General features: G+C 41.8%; 1 protein-coding gene across 1 annotated transcript in view; it reads left to right on the plus strand.

The window, feature by feature from the left end:
* The first annotated feature begins 9,953 nt into the window (after window positions 1–9,953).
* Window positions 9,954–24,554, plus strand: part of adamts9 (ADAM metallopeptidase with thrombospondin type 1 motif 9) — a 40,349-nt gene continuing 25,748 nt past the window's right edge. Inside the window, exons 1-18 of the mRNA XM_022745049.1 lie at window positions 9,954–10,050; window positions 10,377–10,780; window positions 12,500–12,662; window positions 14,410–14,747; window positions 15,436–15,519; window positions 15,629–15,753; window positions 16,003–16,043; window positions 16,161–16,266; window positions 17,017–17,163; window positions 17,855–17,996; window positions 18,731–18,835; window positions 19,880–20,025; window positions 20,398–20,579; window positions 20,727–20,863; window positions 21,806–21,923; window positions 22,135–22,230; window positions 23,369–23,535; window positions 23,765–23,894. Coding sequence (XP_022600770.1) covers window positions 9,954–10,050; window positions 10,377–10,780; window positions 12,500–12,662; window positions 14,410–14,747; window positions 15,436–15,519; window positions 15,629–15,753; window positions 16,003–16,043; window positions 16,161–16,266; window positions 17,017–17,163; window positions 17,855–17,996; window positions 18,731–18,835; window positions 19,880–20,025; window positions 20,398–20,579; window positions 20,727–20,863; window positions 21,806–21,923; window positions 22,135–22,230; window positions 23,369–23,535; window positions 23,765–23,894 — 2,728 coding nt within the window. The remainder of the gene's footprint in view (window positions 10,051–10,376; window positions 10,781–12,499; window positions 12,663–14,409; window positions 14,748–15,435; window positions 15,520–15,628; window positions 15,754–16,002; window positions 16,044–16,160; window positions 16,267–17,016; window positions 17,164–17,854; window positions 17,997–18,730; window positions 18,836–19,879; window positions 20,026–20,397; window positions 20,580–20,726; window positions 20,864–21,805; window positions 21,924–22,134; window positions 22,231–23,368; window positions 23,536–23,764; window positions 23,895–24,554) is intronic.

Genomic DNA, 24,554 nt, shown 5'->3' on the forward strand with positions numbered 1-24,554 from the left:
TTTTCTGTTTGCTACACAAACAGCTGGATGAAAACTTAATCTGCTTCCCATATAGTCTTCCCTATTCTCCTATGACATAGATGACAACTGCATTTAGGGTGAAAGTCAAGAATGTGGAATTTGTAAACTAAATGAAATGAAGATGTAATTTCAATACATTCATTCAGTGAGAAATCTGTCATGGTGTCTCCTTGTGTTGAGATCTGACACCTCTGTTATACCTTTTTCATATAAAATACAGTAGATTTGAAATTAAATCAAATAATCTGTTCATATTGAGATGTTACAGTGTCATTTTTATTGACATTGTTCTAAAATGGGAGGGCGAGTAGATTTTAAATCTTGAAGCAATGTATGTTCAAACACAGGATAAAAAAAACAAATCAAAGTTCTTGTTGTTATTTAAAAATGCAACCAGCTAATGAAGTTATGAAGCTGACACTTTCCCTCAGTTTCTGAATGTGGATATTATGGTAGTTTGAATTTTAGTTTAAATGGCTGGAGGAATTTCATTTGAATATGGCCAGGTTTATTTAGTTTCTGCTGTTACATGTCTAATCAAGCATAGACATACTGCACAAAGCTATAGCTATGCCGCCCTTCACACTCAGTTTGAGAAAAGCTTGGAATGATTATGGAAGTGCCTCATACGAGGATCTCCTTATGGAGTCAATAAGATGAGGCCAAACAAAGCTAACATCAAATTGTTCACTTCCTATTTCCCTTCATGTGTAAACAACAGGCTGCATTTGAAGAGGCCGCATTGCTTGATTGTTGTATATTTCTGCATTTTGATGGTTTTCATAATTATAGTATAGCATACACCATATTTTACTGTTTAGAGTTTTAGAAGAAGGGTCCTGTGGTTCTTCCATATTGTGAAAAAGAGCTCATCTGTTCTTAGTTCTCTTTGCTGGAAGCAGCACCAAACTTCTTTATATTTTAAAGAAAACCTATTCCATCAGAACATGCTATAATCACATTAAAATCTACACATAGTGGGGCGTCGTGTGGCGTAGTGGTCTAAGCAGGCGCCCCATGTGTAGAGGCTACAGTCCTCGCTGCAGTTCGCCCTGGTTTGACTCCCGCATCGGACGGCCTTTGCTGCATGTCATTCCCCCTCTCTCTGCCTCCCCATTTCCTGTCTCTCTCTACTGCACTATCAATAAAGGCATAAAAAGCCCCCAAAAAAAAAAAAATCTACACATAGTGATCATTACTTAAAGGAGTCTCAGTCATGCTTCAATTGAATGCATTTGTTTTGCGTCATACTTCTAAATGGTGTAATGCATCCCTGAGACTGATTCTTATGTGTATAAACATATTTACATGGGGTCTGCTGTCAGTCAAAGCCTTCACAGTCATTACTCAGTGCCATTCACCCTGCTGTGTTAAAACCATAATACGATTATTGATTCATAAAATCAGATTTGGTGAAATATAATGTCTTTGTTAAGTGATAATCCTAAGTAGCTTCTGAAAGATTAGATTGAGACAGACAGTTAAACCTAACCAATGAAACACAGCCCTCCGTTTGGCTGCTCTCACAGCAATGGAAATATTCCAGGTGACACTTTTGAAGTCATTGCTGCAGTCGTTGCAGCTGCACAGCATGGGTAACCTCAATATTAGTTTAACGTTCTGTCCCCTGGAATAAGCATGCATCTCAATTATATCACAGCCCACCTGATGGTAGAAGATTTCCGTCTGCTGCTGAAGACATAGTCAGATCTCATTGAAATCTATAGGGAAAAAAAACACTTTTTTTGCTGTTTTCGTTTTAACAACCTTTGTGTTACTGCAGGCCTTCCCTGTGGTAAAGATTTCCCCCTCACATCCAGCTGGGGTCCTGGTGCACACTGCTGTGCGCCTGTCAGCTCTCTGGCTCCTCTTGGTCCCAGACGACCCATTTACACAGTGTCCCTGCCAGCAGGACCTGGGCCAGCCTATTCTACAAGCCCTGACAGCCACAAAATAGAGTCTTTGACCCAGAACACTACACAATATGACAAAGGGGTAGATGGAGCAGGGGAGAAACAGGTCTTACAGTACAGTGGCGTGTGGGTTGAGGATGTAAAGATCCCAGCTCTGTAATTAAAACTGTGGTACAGTGGTGCAGTTTATACATATCTCAGCTCAAGAGTCACTCAATTTGCTATGATGGGGAAAATCACTTACATTGAATATTTATTTTCACATTGCCTCCTGCCTTTTATTTAACATGTAATTCGATGTGCAAAGACAATGTCGCTTTCATATGCATTGGGGAATTTCACACGTTCAAGCATGAGAACCAACACGTGGTGAAAAAGCACATGTTTTTGATTAACATATGGGTTCTCATATCTGACTTAGCCTCTACTACCATCACCCTTATTAAACACATCTGTTTGGTTCTGCATGAAACACCTGGACAGAAAGAACTCGAGGATCACGCCTGGCGTATTTAATGAGGAATTTTAAATAAATATGTTTTTTCAGAGGGAAACTGATCGTCTTACTCTTCCCCACACACCCCCTTCTACCCCTCCTTTTCTTCTACAGTCAGTTCGTCACTCCAGCTGTGCTGCGTCTACACAAAATGTCAGGTGGTTAAAGGGTGTCACGATATCTTTCTATTTTTTTCACCTTCTCTTGCAGCAGAGAGCGATTAGGTCATCGAGCTGTCCTTTTGTTGAGACCGAGATGCCAAGTGAGCTGATGGGGGGAACGTGCTGGGGCCAGGGTAAGACTGCAAACTGATGACATCAGGACTGTGAGAAACAAGATCACTTCTATACAACATCACCATTGCGGTGATTCAGTTTGGGAGAGGTGGATTGCACGCCTTAACACCGTAAGCTATCTTTGCCCCCAACAGTGCCCTCCACCCTCCAACCCCACCAATTGCAGCCCCTGCCCTTCACCAAGTGCACTCAACATAATCATGTTATGATATAATACATGCCTTTCCACAAAGGTTTAGTGAGGGGAGAATGACTCATTTAGTCTACTCTTCTGTAAACAAAGGAGTTCGTGGAAGCCCTGAGAGCTTTTTGGAATTTAGAGGGCCAAAGAGTTTGGGTCTCCTTAGTGTTTGGCATATATTATGTCACATTGGTATCCAGGCTACGCTACACTACACCTCTGCTGAGTTCTTCCTCCTCCTCTCTTCAATCTGGGGTCTGATTAATTTGGTCTCTGGCATGAAGTCTATTGTTGCCATTCCACAGAGAGCCAGAGAATCTGGGAAGCATTCTGATTCTGGAGGGACCCGCTGACAGCTGCTGTACTAGTTGGGCAGAGTCCAGACCCCTATCTTGTGGTCTGTGAAAGCTCCTCCAAAGCCCTAATTGCACTTCAGATGTTCAGTGTTGTTTTTGCTTAGCTCTCACCCAACATAAACTTGCCCAGGACCATCCTAAAAGCCCATTTACAGAAACTACCCCCCTCGTAACCCTCCCTCCCTGCTAAAGCTCTCAGCGCCTGCTGTCTGCTTCACCAATTAAAACAGTAAGGGCATGTGACATAGCTCGATGTTTGAACATGTGTGTGCCCATCTGTATGTGTTGGTGTGTGGTTGTACGTGTATGCCTGCAGGTCTAAGAGAGCCATGCGTCTGGATGTTTACCCAATTACTGCTGGAAGTCCAAGTGGTCCCATGCTGAAAGACGTAATAGGTGAGCAGCCACAGAAATCATACTTTGTCTCCCAGGGAAACATTTGCTGCAGGGCTCACTTGTTACAATGGCATGTATTATGCACAGACACACACGTCCAGTGTTTTGCAACAGATAAGGAAACCTCCTTGTAGCAGTGACTGAGTGTTATGTTAGAAAATAATCTTAATCAGTGTACAAAACTAAAATGCAGACAACCCAACTGTTCAACTTATGCTGTGCAGAAAACAAATGCTCTAAGGTAATTATTAGAGAAAGATTTTTCCATTTCAGAAATCAGATACAAAACAGAAACAAGATTTGCCAAGCGAAGGTGTCTCTTAAAAAAAATTATTTGAGTTGCTTTTTCACAGAAACAGTGAACATGACATTATTAATGGCTTAGCAAAACATGTGGCACAATATAATTACAGTGGACATGATGTGTCATTTTTTCTTTTTTAGCTATGCTAGCCACAATGCCCTCTGTTGTCCCTTGTTTGTGATTAAAATGCACATTCTTGTTTCAGTTGTGTATTGCTTTTGTCATCCACTTCAATGAATTTACTTTTCCTCTCATAGTGTCCATCATTTACTCTTCATCATGTGTTGTAAAACACCACAACACAACTGGCTTCAAGTGTCTAAATGGTCTGTACATTATAAAATACAGTGTTTGCTTCCTTTACAACTCACTGCACATGGATATTGCCTTGTAATGAAGAAAAATTCACTGGTTCAAGAAAGTCTTTTGGGGTGGGGGCCGAGGGAGAGACTGAGTAAAATGAGATTTTGAAAGCTCCACAATTAAAGTGCATCTCTTTGAAATCCCAGGCCAGGCTTGGCTGCTTCATTCAAGCTTTCCGCTCCCTATCGGACTATGATCTAATCTGGAGGGGAAGTGAAGTTTACTCTGCTGATAGCTGCTCTCAACGATGCTGCCTGCGCACAACTCAGGAAGGGTGACTCCGATGACCTCAATGACCATCCAATGAGAACACACACAGACACATGCCCACAGCTGTGGTGGCTGCTCCATTGAGAAACATCGAAAAAGGTCAGTTCACTCAAGATTGTGGCCATACGCTGGAGTCTGAGGTGGAGAAGTGGCTTTTTAAAGCATTCCCGTTGCCACATTTTGGCACTGACTTCATTGAGTCAAATGGCCATTCATTAAGAAACTTGAAATAGTTATTCTTAGTTTGAAATGAGGGGTGCCTGTAACAACTATACAGCAACTGTGACAACACATTAAAAAGTATATGGTTCACTTAAAGTTGTAGGCGCTGCACATCAAAACAGACCCAAGGGGCAATTTCTCCCTACTCTTTTTACTTACCTGTGACCCCTTCGCTGTAAAAATGTTTTATGGAGAGTTCTGGGAAAAGGGACTAATTGTGAATGAAAGGTTGTATTTAAAGAGGCTTGTGACCTACAGCTGCCCGCGTGGATGTTTTAGGTTCTACCCGGGGGAAGAGTTTCCAAATAACAGAGGAGCATAGGAAGAAAACCAGCTCCTGTGCAAAGGTTAGCAGGTTTGGTAGTTCCTCTTGGTGATTATGTAGGCTATTCTGAGTACCTCAAGTGTATGTAATGCATTACAGCCAGTGATCTAAAATGCTAACATTTCAGTGACCCCTAAGAACATACCGTATTAGTTCCATCATACTGGAAAAACGTGCTAATTACTGTTCAGGGTGGCCCATGGATGTTTAGTAAATTATGAGGTTTTGTGAATAGCATTGGTGTGAAATGTATTAAAATAATATTCTTGTGCAACAACAACAGGCCTGCACATGTAATGACCATAATGACACAGACGACAGAACTTTTAGGCCAGTTTTGGCTCAGTAAGGATCTTGCGAGCAGGCATCATCCTCTCCTTTATATTTTCAGACATAGCATGCATTTAATAAGGGGCTTTTGATTTAGGTATGCACCTGCATATCCAAGTTAGGCTCCTTAATGGCGGTGCATGTTGATTGTACACAACTGTCCAGTCATGTGCCAGTTGTTAGCATTTATCGCCACATAAGGTCTCGTGGGGCGGGAAACATCCACAGATGCCTGCAATGATGTGACTCTAAGCTGTTTGACGACATGCAGGCCAATCGAGTACAACTCAGGACAGAAAAGCTGGTCAAGTTTATGCATAACAGAAATCTCCTTTAATTCCTTTAGTTCCAGTCTTTGCAGTCTTGTGTGCACGATCTCTCTTTCAAGGATCACTGACACAGATTTTAAGACAATTCTTGAAATAAATAGCTTTCTGGAAAATCATTTTTATAATCTTATAACATATCCTGATAACAACTCTTAATATGTTTAAACGTAAATATTTTAATGTTTAATACCAGAATACGTATACCAATGTATTATCAGTGTTTTTTTATGTCATAACCTCACATTAATCTGAGTTTTGCGCCCTCTCAGTTATCAGTTGTAAAAATGTTTTGGCTACGTACTATCATTAAGAACAAGAACACATTTTGTGAGCAATGTTTTCTTCATTCGTCAGACTGTAAGTTTGAGAACAGGCCCAATCTTATCTTTAAGATAATACTCACAATGTGTGTTTGCCATGGCATGCTCTTAATGTATTAGCAATAGGCTATATCCATTCTTTCATACTTTCAGACCCATGTATTGCAGGCTATGATTGCATGCAATGTCTTGATGGTGAGGGAGCAGATTTGAATCCATTGCTGTGTGGTTATCATTAACCTCATAGCTACCCGCTGCCCTGCACTGTTACAGTGTTACACAGTAGATACAGTGTGTCTGTATATGCCCATCTCATTCATCCAGGTCGTACAACATCCATCCAAAGTTAATTATTCACTCACCACTCATCCAAGAAGTGTCTTCAGTTTTGTTTTAGCAGATCGCATATTTTAAATGTCTGTACACTGGTGGTAAGTAAATGTTTTAACCACTGTATGAACTACAGGACTGTACAGACCGGAACAGCAAAATTTATTGCAGTTGCTACTGATGCAGGGGCATACAGTGCTGCAGTATATAGCACCTGGCCACTAGCACTGACCGCAATAGTGCTGAACATCACTCAGTCAGTAAGTGAGGAATATCTTTGATCCAAATCTCTGGTATTTATGTCAATCTGTCTCCCTCATCTCTTTACTACTTTACGCCCGCTTTACATAGTTTTCTCTTCTTATAAATCACTTGGAAAACTGCCTACCCTCTGGTGAGTTAGCATTTTCTTCTTACTGTAACAAATATGTAACTGAAATGTGTTTACTCAGTGATACAGTACATATGAGTTTTCTGTATCATGTCTAAGTTGACTATAACTTCAGCAAGTGTTGCTAGGCTAACACTGTCTGAAAATCACTCACTACTCCCTACATAGTCTACTGTACAGTCAGTTCACCATTTTGTAGTGCTGTCTGAATGTATAGTGAGTTATTATAGTTATTACCCGTGGACTCAGTATCCCACAATGCATCATGAAGTAGTGTAGTAAGTAATGTGCAAATGATGGTCACTAACCAAGCACTATACTGTACATTAGTTTCCGAATGTGTTTTTTCATTTGAGCTTATTGTATAGTCCTCTACATAGGACTCCCTGCATAGTGAGTAGGGAGTAGTGAATGAGTGAATGATTTCGGACACAACCTTAACCTGTTTGTCTCAAGTGTCTGTCTATCATGTAAGTCAATCCTTCCAATATCTAGTAAGTCCAGTTAAACCCACGCAATGTTTATTTTGGCTTATACTGCATGTTTAGCTGCCATGGTGGGCATTTAAAAGCTCTCCCAACGTGTTTAGTGGTACAGCACAACTGGACTTGACAGAACCATCTGCTAAAGGAGCTAGTTGTAATTTTTGCTATTGCTAGATAGCCAATGTTAGCATTAATAGCTGTTTACTTTCCAGTCTTGCTAAGAGCTTCAGCCATCTTTGCATTTACAAGGCAAGAGGTTATAATATGCCCTCTGAGCAGTGCTACTTCTTCAGGGAAGCCTGGACGCTACAGTGACTGGGTATCGGAAAGTGACGAGATTGGCCGACCGGGCTGGAGCTGCCTGGTTAGCATGCTTACTTCAGTAGAAGAAAAGAAGTGATATAGATAGAAGCAAATCAAGAGACGACACTGGTGTTTCTTTCCACTGCTGGCAACACCTCTTGGTGTGCAAAGGAATGAAGTTTAATGCTGAACTCGCAATGTTTCTTATACACTAGTAAGTAGCTGTTAATGCTAAAGTTGGTTATGTAGCAATAGCAAAGAGAGTCTGAAAAATGCTGATAGATGAAATCTTTGCGTTGCGTATTAAAACCCAGAAGAATTGGATGACAGACACTAGTCGCACCCCAAAACATATTTGGTCTCTCAGTCTCTTAGAGATGAGATTTATGCTTTTTAAAACAGTATCTTTAACTTTTACAAGAGAAAAGGCTGTAAGAATGAAAACTAGTGAACCACATGTCATATAAACTTCTAGTACATGACATACTGCCATAGAAAGTGGGTCCAGCTGGCTTAAACATTAGCTTAAGGTTGTAGCTTAGTTAAATCAATGTTATAGAGCTGTTATTTTTCTGAATTTCTTTGCTGATTAATTAATGCTGATTCTCTCCTTACAGTGGTAAAATAGAAATATAATCTGTATTTTTACTGTACTTTTGTGACAATCAAATATAAACAGTTTATCATTGAGTAGAGCTCATATAGTTTGGGTAGCTTTAGGTTTGGGCTAATATGTCATAGCTGGAAAAGCACAGGTGTAATTGATAACATTAATTACCAGTTCCGGGGTCCAGGTATTGTGCATGGTCACTCACTCACCTGGCTCACTAGGGCACTTAATAGGAATAGAGACGTCATTAACAGTATTAGTTGCGCCTGTGCATTTTCTGCTATGCCAACTCTAAATGACTGCTGTGAATTGGTCTATAACTCAGTTTGGTAAGTCATGTTTCCATTGTACCCTGGTACTATGGTGGATATTAACACTGTATTTTTGAAGCTAATACCAATATTGATACTTGAGGGTTTGAAAAATTTGAAAGTTATTGTTATCTTTTACATAACGCATATCAGGATCTTGTCATTTTTTTAATTTGTTTAATAACTGTTACTACAGTGCGTACTAAGCGGGACATTTTTCAGTTGAAGCATAAACTTGTCAGTCCTCTCTGGTGGACAACCTATGGAATGACAACACTTTTTTCCAAACTAGCACCAACCTGGCGCGTGTATTACAATTTCTTGATATATACATACACTGACAGTGACATACACTGACACTGATATGTCTGACACTGACACTGACACTGATATGTCTGCAGTGAGCTAATATCATAAGATTTGTCGATGTAACTCCGCTGGACACCTTTTTTTGAATATATTAGAAAAATTGAACAGAACAAGCTGTGTATTCTGTCTGTAGCTGTATGTGTGTGTGTGTGTTTGGGGGGGGGTTGCATGAATGGGGCACGAGGCAGACTAGATATCCCACTCTTTGATCCTCCACATAACAAAGGCACCTACAAAGGCTTCCATACAGCCTGTAGCATTGTTCTGCTGAGGAGACTATAGCTCATAAAATCATTACCATTATCCCAACACAATACCTTTTACAGCACCTACTTAAGACCTCAAATCACTAATGTATATGGCTTCGCAGCATGCCAGTTTGCATTTTGTCACTCTGTGATCCTGTGAACTTCTAAGTATACAGCCATGCCCACATTATCTCGCTTGTGGCCCCAGGGCAGGCATTTCCTATATGGGTCCCACCTCACTGTCATGGTCACCAAACTGAAACTGCCCACCCCTCTAAAACTTGAGTAACCCAAACCTTTTGAAAGTAGGCAAGATGTCAAATTGCACAACAATGCCTGTAAATCACCCCATTTATCAGTGTACTTCATGAAGTCAGTTATTGGGGTTCATGAGTGTTAACTTAGTCACAGATCATATCATGTCCTCCCCAGTGGACGTATGTGACCACCCTTGTCACTACAGTATATAACGGGAGTGGCTTCACTGTAGCACAAGTGTACCTTGCCTGGCTGATCCCGCCCCTAGTTGGGGAGAGAGCTGGTGCACAGCGGAGCCCATCGCAGTTGACTGTTTGAGCAGCAGTATGCATGTTCGCCAGGGACTCCGCGAAGCGCTCATGTCCCAGCAGTGTACCTCACCGCCCAGAGACCATCTACTCAAGAGTCGAGGATAATAAAATTGGATGAGGCAGGCGGACCGGAGGCGGAAAGCCCGGAGTGACCGGAGGAATACAGTATTACTACAGGACTGCAGGCTGCCGCACTCCTCTGAACGTGGACAATCATGCATGTGCTCTTCTGGGGCTTGGGGTTCCTACTATTCCCTGATTTCTTGAATGTAGTCGCATCTACAGGGAGATTGCTTCTGAATTCAAGCACAGGTAAGGTATGCCGCTCTGACAACCCTCGCATTTTTCCCTCATGGAGTTATTTTGTAACACGGAGGGCACAGAATGAATGAGTTTTGAATTCAGCCAAGCACATGACTTGCAGCGCTTTCTAGATTCCTAAAGTTCACTGACTATCATTTCCTTGCAATGCTGTAAAAATGCTGTTTTTCAAGAAAGCAGACATTGTTATCTACATCATAATCTTTCGATTAACACATCTGGGCTCTTTGATTTGTACCAATGCCCTTGGACTGCTACTTAAACCTTAACTGCATTATCATTATTATTATGATTATTATTCTGCTTTTATTCCCCAGTAAAAGAGGAGGTCGGCGCTTATGAGATTGTAACACCGGTGCGAGTGAATGAAGCCGGTGACAAGTTTCCAACCAGTGTGCACTTCAAGAGGAAAAGACGAAGTTTGGACGAGAGCACCGGCAATACTACGGATCACTGGGCCTCGCCAAATATCCACTACAGGATATCTGCTTTCGGACAGAACTATCACCTCAACCTCACGCTGGATTCGGGATTTATCGCACCTTTCTACACTGTGACAATACTTGGAGTACCCCGAGGAGATAACATAACGGATTTTGCCACAGATGGGGCGGTGGAGGAGGAGGAGGAGGAGGACACGGAGTTAAGGCACTGCTTCTATAAAGGACATGTAAATGCACAAGCAGAACACGCCGCGGTCATCAGTTTGTGCTCCGGACTGGTGAGTTTTTACGCACGGTTAGACCAGCCATGCATGTGATGACTTTACGACCGGGTGTTTTACTTTTCCACCATGGGTATTTAGGGGCCATTATTGCTTACACAAGGTTTGAAAGGGTGCCTTCCCATTGCCTCAAAAAAATGCTTTTTTTTGGTTTGTTTGTTTGTTTTTTATAAGTTTTGCAAACTTGCGCGCCACCTGTTTTTCTATTGATCATGCAAATATCAAACTTAAACAGTTGCACATAATTGCACCTATAAGCATGTCTACAGAACTGCGCCCGTCCTAGAATAAAAAGTTATAGGCTACTAATATTTTAGACACGGTTAGGTGAATCTGATTTTCAAAACAATTTACGAAAACTATCTGAGACTGCATGCATTGTTAAAGTTTGTATTTGTGGTAGGATCCTGATGTGGGGCACTTTCAGATACTAAAGATCTAAATCTCCAAATAGTGAGCAACTGTGTTGATTTGTGAGGATCCCAAGTCCATTGCCTACAGTCAAGTTTAATGAGCACTACATCTTACTTCCATGCCTCTCTCTGGTCTCCCGGTAGTTGGTTACGTCTTTACGCACGCTAGTACAGCGGGAGTACGGGTGGTACTGACGTCATCACGAATTGGCCCCACTCCCTGGGTTGCTGAAGCATGAGTTTTAGAGTGGAGCAGAAGCGCACTCTGAGTTTATACATAGCAACCACAATGAAGTGTCAGTTATGAGTTAAGAGCCAATTTCTTACCAAATGACAAATCAAATTCAAATGCTTTAAAGCCAATGGTTTAGGAAGCTGAGCTGACATTTATGAACCATATTTTATTATTTATTCAAGAGCTCTGAGGGAACAGTTATGCTCAGACAGGCAGTGTTGTTGGTGGCCACATTTGCATTTTATTTCTGTACAACCTAAGAGAACGTGACGTTTTCTTTTGCCTTGTCAACTCCCTATAGGTCAACCAAAGTGCAGGTCTTAGCCAAGTAGGAATAGTGTCTTGCTCAAGGGAATGTAAGCTGGAAGCTTCATCTTGTGCCCACTTGCTGAAGAACATCCACCGTGCTGCACAGTGTTGCACATGTAGCAAAATATAATGTTTTTCTAATTGTCATTTTTGTCCCACTGTATTATCAGAGATTGTGAATATGATTTGTGACAGATATAATTTTGTCAAACTTGTATCAGCCCCCAGGGTTGCCACGACGGTTCTCCACAGCTGATGAGCAAAATGTGCTTGGCTTGTCATGTACCTTATCTGGAACATCACAGACCTCCAAATTAGCCATTCACACTAAACGTGCCATGCAAAATGCATATAATAAGGCTTTCAGCATGCTTGCCAAGAACATGCAGTCTCACTGTTTTTCCTGATAGGCATCACAGGTCTCACTGTTATCCTTTTCCTCCCGTTTTGGGACCATTCTTATATGCATGCAAATTCACTCATTTCACCTTTTTATGAAATCCCTTGGGTTTTAGCATTGCTCTTTTCTGTAATGGCACATTTCACTGTTGCTTGCTATAAATATTTTTTTTAAGTAAAACATACATTTCATTGGAGTGGAGATCTCTGAACTATATATTCCCCCTGGTCCTGTCTGTGTGGGTTTTTGTAAGTTCTCTCCACGTTTGTTTATGTTGATTCCTCAATTGAAATAAGCATTTACAGAAAATAGATGGATGGATGAAGACTAACTGCTATGCATTTTTCTCTGCTATCCAGCTTGGCACTTTCAGGTCTCCAGAAGGGGAGTATTTTGTGGAGCCCCTACATAGCTATCAAGGAGAACACTATGAAGAGGAACACACAAAACCTCATATTGTTTACAGGAAGAGTGCACCCAAGAAACAATCATCTGGGGAGAACTCAGCTTGTGACACTTCAGGTATGGTGTGTTACATGATATTGGTATGCCTGCATGCAATTTACACAGACAGGGTCCTTACAAATATACATGCACATATAGAACACAAACATACATAGATGTAACTTTGATGCGTCTACACACAAGCTTGCAAACACAAACATACACAGGTGCTGTATGTGTAACCTGTGTTGAGTCATCACTGAGGTGCTCTCCCCAGTCAGCTGACATCAGCCTCAGCCCTCACCCAGTGTCCTCTTTCTACCTAACCAGCACACTGCTGCTTCCCAACAGACGTCCAAGGGGCTATCTGTGTAAAACAATATGTATATGGTTGGTTCATGTGCGTGTAAGTGGTTGAGTGTTTTCATGGGATACATGAGAGTAGAGAGTTTGCTCCTCGTGCGTCTGTATGTGCATGCATTAGGTGACCTTTAAATTGGTTCCCACAGACGTGAGCAGGCGTAATCATTGCATCACCCAAAAGTCTCCACTATCAGTTACAACAGGAACAGATTATGTAATAGTAACTGGGCTTATTGAGCTATTACAGTAATTGTAGCATGGTACTGTAGAATCATTTGCAGCTTATCTGAGTGTGTATGGATATTGAGCTAAATTTTGTAAGACAGAGATTAAAAAGAAGAAAATGTCTCTGCAGAGCTGGATTCTTTACTGTAAAGTCATAGAAATTGAGACCAAAAACAATGAGGAGATCTTAAAAGAAAAAGTAATAGTTGAAAAATAATATATTACAGTTAACCATGCAGTTGTTCTGTACTGTTTATTGTAAAATGGCCCCATTTAATTTGGACATTTTCCCCATGAGTAAGCTACAAATAGAAATGGAATGACTGAATTAAAGTGAAAGACTGGTGTGAAACTATCTTGCCTCACACATCATGTCATAGCCTGCACAGGCCAGCACCGTAGTGAGGAAGCTTTCCAACTCTCTCACACACACACACACACACACACACACACACACACACACACACACACACACACACACAGGAAAAATCATTTGGAAGTTCACCCTTGTATCGTCCCATCTCAGTTTACTGGCGGAACTTCCTGTTGACTCTTGTACTTCCTCTCCCTCTTTGATAAGAAAGTTGGGTAGACCCACTGCCATGAACATGCTGTGTAAATAGTATAATAGCAAAGTGATGCCAACTTGAAACTGTCAAATAATCAAAACTAAGAAAACACTGGTGCATTGCTGGTGGTCCAGAAAGGGTGACCTGCGTGTGCTGAGAAAACAAAAAAAGGACTGGTATTCAGCAGTTTTGTTGCCATGTCATGATTAAAATCAGACTTAATTCCCCTCAGTGTTGAGAAGTTTTTCTGCCCAGTTCTTGTGCTGCCTTCTTTTGGTATGTGTGCTCCATTTTTTTATGGCTGGGTGCCAGGTTTACCTAGCCTGAACTCTTTGCCCTCTTCTCTCCCCTCTTCTGAGAGAGGAGGGAGAGAGAAACAAGGCACTCCAGGCCATGTACATTTGTCAACCCACTCTTTGAGCAACAATAAACAAAAGGGAGAAGGAGGCAACAACATATTAACAATACCCACTTTCAGAAAGCCAATTCACCTCATGCATCTCCATATTTAGAGACATAAACCACAACTTTAGCCAAACTGTAAACACGTTCCTCATGACAAACACTGATTTATACCTTGTCTGTTTTTCTGAGTGAATGTATTTCCCTTCAGCTCTGCATCTTTGTATATTTATACATGCTCCATTCCCTCTGGCTTCTCTTTCTAGGACACAAACAGAGACATAAGAGGCACAAGCTGAAGAGAAGGCCAGCAGCTGGGGTGACCACTGTGTCCAATGCAGCCCCTGTGGTCAGTGCTGGTATATTCAGTGACGTGGAGTCATTGAGCTCTGGCCTTGCCAGCAATGTTTTACTCAGATCAGAGAGCAGCAGTGCTAGCGCTAGACCATCAAATGATAGCAGTGGTGACTCAGGACCTCACAGGAGATCAAAACGCTTCCTCTCCTACCCGCGCTTTGTTGAAGTCATGCTGGTGGCCGACAGCAAAATGGTGGAGCATCATGGCAGCAATCTACAGCACTACATACTCACATTAATGTCCATAGTAAGTTCTACTCTGTCAAATGGCTTCATTGCTGCTAGTAGAGATTGTTTGGTTGGTGGAGGTATTTGGAAGTGTCTATGTCTTTATTCCTGCACACACATGAACAGCGAGTAGCTGCGTATGTGCACATTGGTGCGCTAAATGTATGTACCTGTCCCGCTTTGCAGTTCGTGCTGCAAGTTAGTTAGGGAGTCTTTGGAGGTGGGCCATGGGAGGGAAAAGGGCAGCCTAGGGCAGGGGTAAACACCACTTTCAAACGGCCAAGGGGAAGAGAGGGCAGCTTGAGGGAGAGCCTGTCTGACAGCTTTGATGAATGTTAAAAAATAAGCTCAGGTATGTCACATAGGCCGCATACTCTCGGCCACTTCAAATACCAGCTTCCGCAGGCGTCTGGGGCCGACAGTCCTCAGGGGGAGACTGAGATGACCTATATTCTGTTCTTGGCAAAGGCTGTCTTCTCGGCAGGGGCTTAGGCCATTATCAACTTGATCCTCCAATCAACCAAATTCCCCTGTACTTGCTTGAAACTGCAGGAAGGTAGTCCATGATAGAGTCAGTCACATTTCAGCTGGGTTAAGTTAAAGAATATATATGTATCTGTATCTCTTTACTATATAACATTTTAAAACTAGTCTTCAAAATGTTTTCATTCAGAGGTTTGAGGTTGTGTTTTGTTTCCTTTATTCAGGTGTCTTCCATATACAAGGACCCCAGCATTGGCAACCTGATTAACATTGTGATTGTGAAGTTAGTCATAATAAACAACGAGCTGGTAAGAATACTACATTTTCTTTAATCTCCATGCTTACCAACAAGTAAGTAATGTACATACTTATCAATTAAATGACCCCTATTATTACTTCTTTTTGTATGTTTCTTAGGATGGTCCAGTCATTTCATTTAATGCACAGACCACTTTAAAGAACTTCTGCATTTGGCAGCAGAGTCAGAACATCCTGGATGATAACCACCATTCCCATCACGACACTGCAATCCTCATCACCAGGTGCAAGAAAAATATCAAGACGTTTTCCTTATCTCAGGTCTTCTAAATATCCAGTGAACCAAATAACACTGTAATGAATATAGAATTTCTTTGAGAATCAGTGGCATCAAAGACTTAGATCAAATGGGGTCCAGATGCCTGATGAGTGGAACTACTATTTTAAAACTAACCTAAATAAGGAGAATAGCCCGAAGTCTTCTTTTGTTTAGTGCCATTGACCATGACCCATTATCTGTTTCTTCACCACAGGCAGGACATCTGCAGAGCAAGGGATAAGTGTGACACCTTAGGTAAGTGGGATTTCTTTAGAAATGTGTTGATAGACTGACGTGTTGATGATAATAAAGATTCTGATGGAAAATGATTATGTTAATCAGGAAAACTGAAATGGGCCTGTTGTTATTTAGGACTTGCAGAGTTGGGCACGGTGTGTGATCCATACAGGAGCTGCAGCATCAGTGAGGACAATGGACTCAGCACTGCGTTCACTATTGCCCATGAACTTGGCCATGTGTAAGTACAGCATATATCTCCACTGATTGTTTACCTCAAGCACTGTCATCACTCCCCCTCAGTGAAAGTGTTGGCTTCAGCAAGACATTGGTAGAGCTTCAAAAGTCTTTCTAAGAATCCAAAAATACCTCACCAGCACATGGAGATCAAGGTATCTGGCGTATTTGGACCACACACCACTTCAGTTGTACATTCCTTCTTTTTTTCTCAGTAATTTCTGAGGCTTTCGTTTGTATCTGATCACATCTCTCATTATTTTGCCTTCCTTTCATTTTGTGAGAAAAGAGTCTGTAATTCAATTCTCTTAATTTAAGCAAAACCACTGTTTGTTGACCCCTGACCTTCAGCAAACTCTGCATTGTCCAAAGTCCTGAGCCAACCAGACTTGTGGGGGGATGGGGGTGGGGGGTCAGCCCTCATCATCTCTAACAACTCTCATCTCTAACTCTCTAAACACTAAACAGTTGAATTCCATGTTTATCCACACCAAGTGATGACAACATGCTTGACGACTGCTAAGCCCCAGAGCTCAGTGTTATATGATACCTGTCAGGGGGGAGCTGGGCAGTTGTGGGCACTGTGGTGGTGTACCTGTCCACCACCAATCTGGATTGTATCCGCAATACTGGCTTTTGTTTCTCACCCGAACAGTGGTTTTACTAACCCATGAATTTTTGTCTCATAAATGACACTTAACAGAATTATTATGAGAAAAAGTAAAGAAAAGCATTTTTCTGTTTTCTCTGCTAGGTTCAACATGCCTCATGATGACAGTAACAAGTGTAAGGAGGATGGCGTTAAGATTCAGCAACACGTGATGGCTCCCACACTTAACTACAACACAAACCCTTGGATGTGGTCCAAGTGTAGCAGGAAGTACATCACAGAGTTCCTCGAGTATGTCATACTCTTTTCTTCAGCATTGTTCCAAAAATGCATGGACATTAGATCATGTAGATGATAATTTTCTACTGTTACGGAGACATCACTGAACAACTCTAACAGCCCAGAATGAAATATGATATGCCAACTAGTAAGATCAAGTAAACATGACCTTAAAAGCGCCGGCCAAATATCCTTTAACGCTGCTGTATTGTTGTAGAGCTATCACAAGTATGTTTCCATAAACACACAAACACATGCATATTGTATGCAGTTTGTCCACTTTTAATGGCAACAGCTGAAGTTTTAAGTCATAAATGCAAATAAACTGTCATCATTTCTCAGGGCTGTTGCAGCCTCTAGTCTCTTCTCTCCCAAAGGCTCCTGAACTCATTGAGAAAAACCAGGGAACAACTTCTGTAGGAAAGATAAAAATCTGGAAACTTTCCAAAACCCCTTTCCATACGCTCAACTTTTCAAAGTTTTCCCTTTATCGCCCAACTCTTGACATCAGCACCACTTACTACATATAGCTGACTGAATATAAACAGAAACCTGTCAAGACACAGTGTAAGCAGTCTGTACAGTAGGGGTTCTAGATATGTACAGAAAGTTGACCTCTCTGGCTGTACTGAGTGTGTTTTCTGTCTGTGTCTCTTGTTTTTCTCCTTTTTCTTTAAGTCATTTTATTTTTATTTCTTAATAGCACAGGATATGGTGAATGCTTGCTCGACGAGCCAGTTTCTAGGCCATACAGTCTCTCGCAGCAGCTGCCTGGACGGATATACAATGTCAATAAACAGTGTGAATTGATATTTGGGCCGGGAACACAGGTGTGCCCTTATATGGTAAGTGGAGTCGCTGTATGAAGCTAAGCTGTCATGTTGCATGTGTGGGTCTCTGAGGGAAGCCTTTTGTGTTATGATCATGTGCTGCAGAGGTCCTCAGCTGAGTCTGAAGCCTTTGAAGTCACTTGCTGTATTTTTAACATACTGATAGTAAATGTAATGAATGTGAAAGACATGATATCTCAGCAGCTTTAAATTCATTAATTCAGTAATGATTCTTTAAAGCGTGAATACGCTTAAAGATGTAATCAGGCTTGAATAATCACATTACACCATTGAGCTACTCTATATTTATCTTGAATTTTAAAGGAACAGTGCAGATGTGTTTCTAAAATATGTGTGACACGTGGCACTGGGAAATTGTTTTCTTGGCAAACGTCAGCCAGACTGAAAGGGCATGCGAGCGACGGCTGAGAAACACCTGGCACATGAGACGGCTGATACAGCAATTTTAGTGTATGGAGTCTAATGTTTGATAATGTGTGATAAATTGGAATCTCTGCCAACTTGTTCATATCTACAGTGAGGTTATTTAATGTGACATGTGCCCAGGCTTTTTTTTTTTAATCTGGAATCTAAGCGTTAACACTTGAGGTGGTGTTTATCCCTGCCCACTAATGTGTATATCTCTGAATTTGTATATCTGTGTGTGTGTGTGTGTGTGTGTGTGTGTGTGTGTGTGCGTGTGTGTGTGCGTGCGTGCGTGTGTGTGTTTGTGTTTGTGTGTTTATTAGACTCAGTGTCGGAGGCTGTGGTGCACCAGTCCAGAGGGTGCCCAGCAGGGTTGCAGGACCCAGCACATGCCATGGGCAGATGGCACTGACTGCTCCCCAGGAAAGGTAAGTGTCATGTGGAAGTGGAGACAGATGCTTAGACAGACATGTTGTTTTTAGGAGCACTGGGAAGTAAAAAGTCAAAGGAGAAAGACATTTTTTGACAACTGAATTGCATTTTATTAGAGCAAAATTCTGGGATGAATGTGAAAAGCTTGTGAAGTGTTTCAATACTTCTTGGGGATGCCACATTTTTATCCGTTACATTATGGTTTAATACTCATATGGTTCTGTGTTACGATCTGACAATCCTCACTGCAGTTCCTTATGTTGATCTTTCAACATTTCCAGTGACTCATGACCATAAAATTGTTCACAGGCGTCCCAACTTAAAGAGCAAGATGACAAAAGAAAACAAGTTTCTAAACATTTGCCAAATATCAGCTTGCTATTGACACATGTGTAAACATTTGTAATTGCATATGGCTGGTGTGTAAGTAGGTGGTGTGAAGTTGTGAATGATAGTTGCTTTCTAGGCGACTTTCTTAGTGCAGCTTTTAATTAGGACTTTCTCACTAACCCCTCGCTTCCTGCCACTAAGACTGAGCGGACATGAAAGCGACAAAGTCCAAAGATACACACACGTTGGAACCTTTTCGTGTTTACACCAACCTCTCATCTCATGCCATACCAGAATGCACCACACTGAAAACACTTAAGCTGAAATCTGTTTGTTGAACGGTGTAAGGTTATCCTCCTGTTATGAGCTGAGATATATTTATTGACTTTGTGTGTGACGTTTTCTTGTCTCCTGTCCAGCCAGACCCAGCCATGAAATGTCTGTTTCAGTTACTGTTTTTTCCATTTGCTTCACTGTATAATTTCTCCCAGATTAGCATCAAAGCACGGGAGAGCAGATAGATGTGTTGCCAGTTTTATGGATAAGATTTCATGTGCTCAGTCTGTCTGTTCCTGTGCCTTTTTTTGCCTTTTTCTCTGTCTTACTCTTTCATTTTTCTGTCTTTCACTCGCTCAATCTCTCCCTCTGCTCATATTCTTGCTCTCTTCATTCATCTATCTTCTCTCTTTTCCCTTACTCTCCCATTGCAGCACTGCAAACATGGCCTGTGTATAGCCAAAGAGCATGATGCCACACCTGTGGAGGGGGCATGGGGAGTCTGGAGCCCTTTTGGTACCTGTTCGCGGACATGCGGTGGGGGCATCAAGATCGCTGTGCGCGAATGCAACCGACCCGTGTGAGCAGTCCCTCTCTTTGTAGTTATGCATGCCTAGTCAACCTTGTCTCCATCTTAACTGCCAAAGTCAATGTTCCATAGATCAATCATCCTTAAGGGAATTCTTTCCATAGCTAGTGTTCATCAAGACGGGCTCTCAGATGGCTCTGATGGTTGTTTCCTGGTAAATACAGAGATCACTGAGTCTTCTTGAATGTTGCCTTTCTTCCTGGTTTAATGGACAGATAGAAAAGAATGGGGCGTGATGAAAATGAATCTCTATAAGTAGGCAGAAGCGGAAAAATGCTCGCTAAAGCATCCACTTAAAAAATTTACTAACTAAACTAAATTAGACCTATGATTGTCCGCTCACTTCTTTGATTCCACTCCCAGGCCCAGGAATGGAGGAATGTATTGTGTTGGTCGCCGGATGAAGTTTCGTTCCTGTAACTCTGAGCCCTGCTCCAAGCAGAAGAAGGACTTCAGGGAGGAGCAGTGTGCTGCTTTTGATGGCAGGCACTTCAACATCAACGGTCTACCTCCTAATGTTCGCTGGGTGCCCAAGTACAGCGGAAGTGAGAATCTCTTTTTTTTTAGTCTCTGGCACTGAGCTAGCTGCTTCTGTCAGCCCCTTATCACTCATGATTAATAGACATATCATACGCTTTGTGTTGATCTCTATTGGTATTAAGTATTTGTCTCACTCTTCCCTCCTCTGTCAGTCTTGATGAAAGACAGGTGTAAGCTGTTCTGCAGGGTGGCAGGCAGCACGGCCTACTATCAGCTCAGGGACAGGGTCATTGATGGCACGCCGTGTGGACCTGATACCAACGACATCTGTGTCCAGGGCCTGTGCAGGGTGAGCATTCTAATGCTTATTAACTTCAGAACATTTGGCTACATTGTTCAAAATCATATGTGCAGCTAAAACTTTAGAGCGGATATAATCTGTTCTGTATCCTTACAGCAAATATTTTCAGAAAGCAATTCAATGCTTTGCCAAACCAGACTGTGTTTATATCCCTCACCCCTGTGACAGATTTGGTTTGAAAGCTTGATTACTAACACACCATACACATCAATATGCTTCTTGAAAGGAGCAGTGGGTTGCTCTGTGTACAATTTGAACCACACACAGTGTTTTGGTTAGATTGTGGTTTAGTAAGTTTCCCTTCTAGCCTTGGCAAGTGGATTTTGATCTGTGCTGCTGCGCTAAAGTTAAGCTCTTCATCCTTGGTAGAAAATCAAAAATGTCTAGCGCTACAACCAATTACAAGCAGAATAACTCATGCCATTTCTGGTGTGGTTTTTTGAGTGAGATTTATTTCAGATGGGTGTTAGCGACATGGCTGTAACTTAATAAGTTATTATGTAACTATTTTAAGGGTCAGTGGGTTTGATTTTTTCCTTCTTGATCAATATATCATCAAGAAATAAAGAAGTCATGGCCATGTGGAAGACCATTCTGTCACATGTTAATGTTAATATTGCAGTGCTGAACTTTTGCCTAGAAACTGGAATTAAAAAGTGTTAGCTGAAGAAAATCTTTTATTTTATTTTGAAAGATCAGTCTGAGATGCCTGTTTTTGCAGCCTGCTACTGCATTGTTTTATAATTTCATTTGCATTTTATCCCTCTCCTCTTTTTCACCTTTATCATCCATCCCATCCTCTTTCTTGCTTTTCATCTTCTCTTCCACTTTTCTTCAATTTGTTCCTTTCCTACTACTACTACTACTACTTACATTACTGCTGTCATTTTCTTTTATCTACCTCTTCCTTCCTACCTCTTTACTGAGCAGCAAGCGGGCTGTGACCATGTATTAAACTCTAAAGCCAGGAGAGACAAATGTGGCGTGTGCGGAGGTGACAATTCTTCCTGCAAAACTGTGGCAGGCACCTTCAACATTGTCCGCTATGGTAAGCTACAGCCTCTTTTATTATATTATATAATAATTGACATTATGTATTTTGTCATTTCACTCTCAGCAAATGTTATATAGCTTCAACACATTTTTGCCTGTGCTTAGTTGTCAGAATAAATAGCAGTGACAGTGAAGCTCTCTTGTTAGTGTAGGTACAGAGCTCGGGTATGTTAATGATTTAAACACACTTCTCATGCCATTTGCAGGCTATAATGAAGTAGTGCGAATACCCAGTGGTGCTACAAATATAGATGTGCGTCAACACAGCTACTCAGGGAAACCGGAGGATGACAACTACCTCGGTAAGAAGTCCAACATTTTGTTTTGCTCTGTTGAAAATGCCTCTTCTTTGACCTGCATGTTTGAGCTCTCCCTGCCTGTCTATGTGAATGACAGTGTTCAAACGTTAGTATAAAGTCACATACTGCAGAGGTGTTGGCATTTAGTGTGCCAGAATTAGGCCTGTGGGTACCATTCCAGCAAGGTCAGGTAGTTTATAAGCTTTTGTATATTGTGGGTGTTTCCAGAAGGTGTGTTTTTTTTGGCTCTGTGAATGTGCGCCTCTCTGAACTATACAATATACCTGTCTGTCATCCTGGATATGGCTGCTTTGTCAGCTATTAGTGTACATGTCTTGTTACCGTGAGCATGCCAATACTTGAGCTCAGATAGCCCTCTGGGTACCATTCCATCAAGGTCAACAAGTGTGCGTCTGCATGTTGTTGTTTTTCTTCAGTTTTTTCTTTCTGCATGTTGTTGTTGTTTGCTTGATTATGTGTCACTATGCAAACTTCTCAACATGGTTTCTCAGTTCTCATCCTTTATTGTGTGTGTGTGTGTGTGTGTGTGTGTGTGTGTGTGTGTGTGTGTGTGTGTGTGTGTGTGTGTGTGTGTATTTGTATGTATTTGTGTACGGGCAGAGTCATTAGAGGCCCAAAGTGGGGACGGTTTTGCCGGAATGAGGGCCGCTCTCCACGCTCATATTAGTGCAATGTGTGAAATGGCGAGGAAAGTAAAGGCAGGAAATTAGCTCCATAATCGCATTAGGGTGAATGAGTGCAGCAGACTGGCTGTTGAACAGAACAGGATGCCCCTGGATGGGACTTCTCCAGGAACAGAGGATTATTTTACCCCAATAAGGCTTTACTGGTGCCTTCTGCACGTGCCTTACTGTAAATTAAAATTTTAGCCACAGTGTTGTCAAGCTGCCCTGTCACATGCGACAACAAACTATTGTTTTGTTTATGTTAGCTAGTTAGTGGCTTAGGTTTATAAGAACAGCCATTTTCACAAAACCTTTCACTTTTTTTTCTGCAGTTGGAAGTTTTGTACCAATTAAGCAAAGATAGTTTGATCTTACATCAAATAGCGCTCATTCTGGTCCTCTGTTCTGGTGGGATCAGGCACCGTAAGTGACTGTTGTTTTCTGTCTCCCTGCAGCCATATCAAATAGCCGTGGAGAGTTCCTGCTTAATGGAGAGTTTGTGGTCAGCATGTTCAAAAGGGAAATCAAAGTAGGAAATGCCGTCATCGAGTACAGTGGCTCTGACCATGTCATTGAGAGGATCAACTGTACTGACCGTATCGAAGAGGAGATCATTGTCCAGGTAAAGCATCACGGTGGCTTAGTATGCCATGCAGGAAATGCAAAGCTTGACTAGTTTAAGGCAGTGGCACAAGTGAAACTTACAGTATGAGACTTAAGAGTTAACTATAATAACTATTTTGAATGTAGGAACTTACATTCTTCTTTGGAGGATATGGACAATCTGTGATGTAAAAAACCCATCATCTTACTTTGTTATAACCCATTCACATTGCCTACATTTTCTCCAGGTGCTATCTGTGGGGAACCTTTACAACCCAGATGTCAGGTACTCCTTCAATATCCCTATAGAGGACAAACCTCAGCAGTTCTTCTGGGATGCCTATGGGCCCTGGCAGGAGTGCAGCCGTCTGTGCCAAGGTGAGGGGGAGGCACATGGGGTTGGCAGGGTGAGGTGATGGGAGTGGTCGATGATAAATGGATTGGTGAGGGTAGGGAAGAGAAGGAACAGAGAGAGGAGACATGGGAACCATGAGCCAGACGCATAAGGGAGAGCAGATTGTCTGGCTAAACTTGACAAACCCATGCTAGACATATAGGTTTGGAACAAGTGATTAAAGTTGAACTTCATAGTATGGTGTGGCAGATTACCTTCTTTGGCATGACTGTGGATATGTCGGAGTGTGTGGGTGTGCAGGGGCGGATTGCAGGTAAACTCGAAAACCTCTTATGTGTTTTGACTCAAACACTTTGTTTGAGAATCTCTTTCCCCACTTTTTGACACTGCCCTGCTTGAACAACCAACAGTAAATTCCAAAGAGAAACCAACGAGTTCATACAGCAGGATAAACAGCTAACATGTAATTCCCTCAGCACCTTTGATTCTCTGATTTATATGGCTTTTCTGCCAGCCTGGGACACACTAAGCTCTCACAGCAGTGAGCTGCAAAACTTAATAACTTGAGGTACTGATAGAGAATCTATTTCCTGGAGCCACATGAGGTTTAAATCTCTCTCCCCTACAGTACAGTAGGTGCACTGTGATTCAGTGCAGAGATGTCAACATAAGAGCCAAGGTGA

This window comes from Seriola dumerili, unplaced genomic scaffold (assembly GCF_002260705.1).
Source record: "Seriola dumerili isolate Sdu_G_001 unplaced genomic scaffold, Sdu_1.0 BDQW01000088.1, whole genome shotgun sequence".
Lineage (NCBI taxonomy): Eukaryota > Metazoa > Chordata > Actinopteri > Carangiformes > Carangidae > Seriola > Seriola dumerili.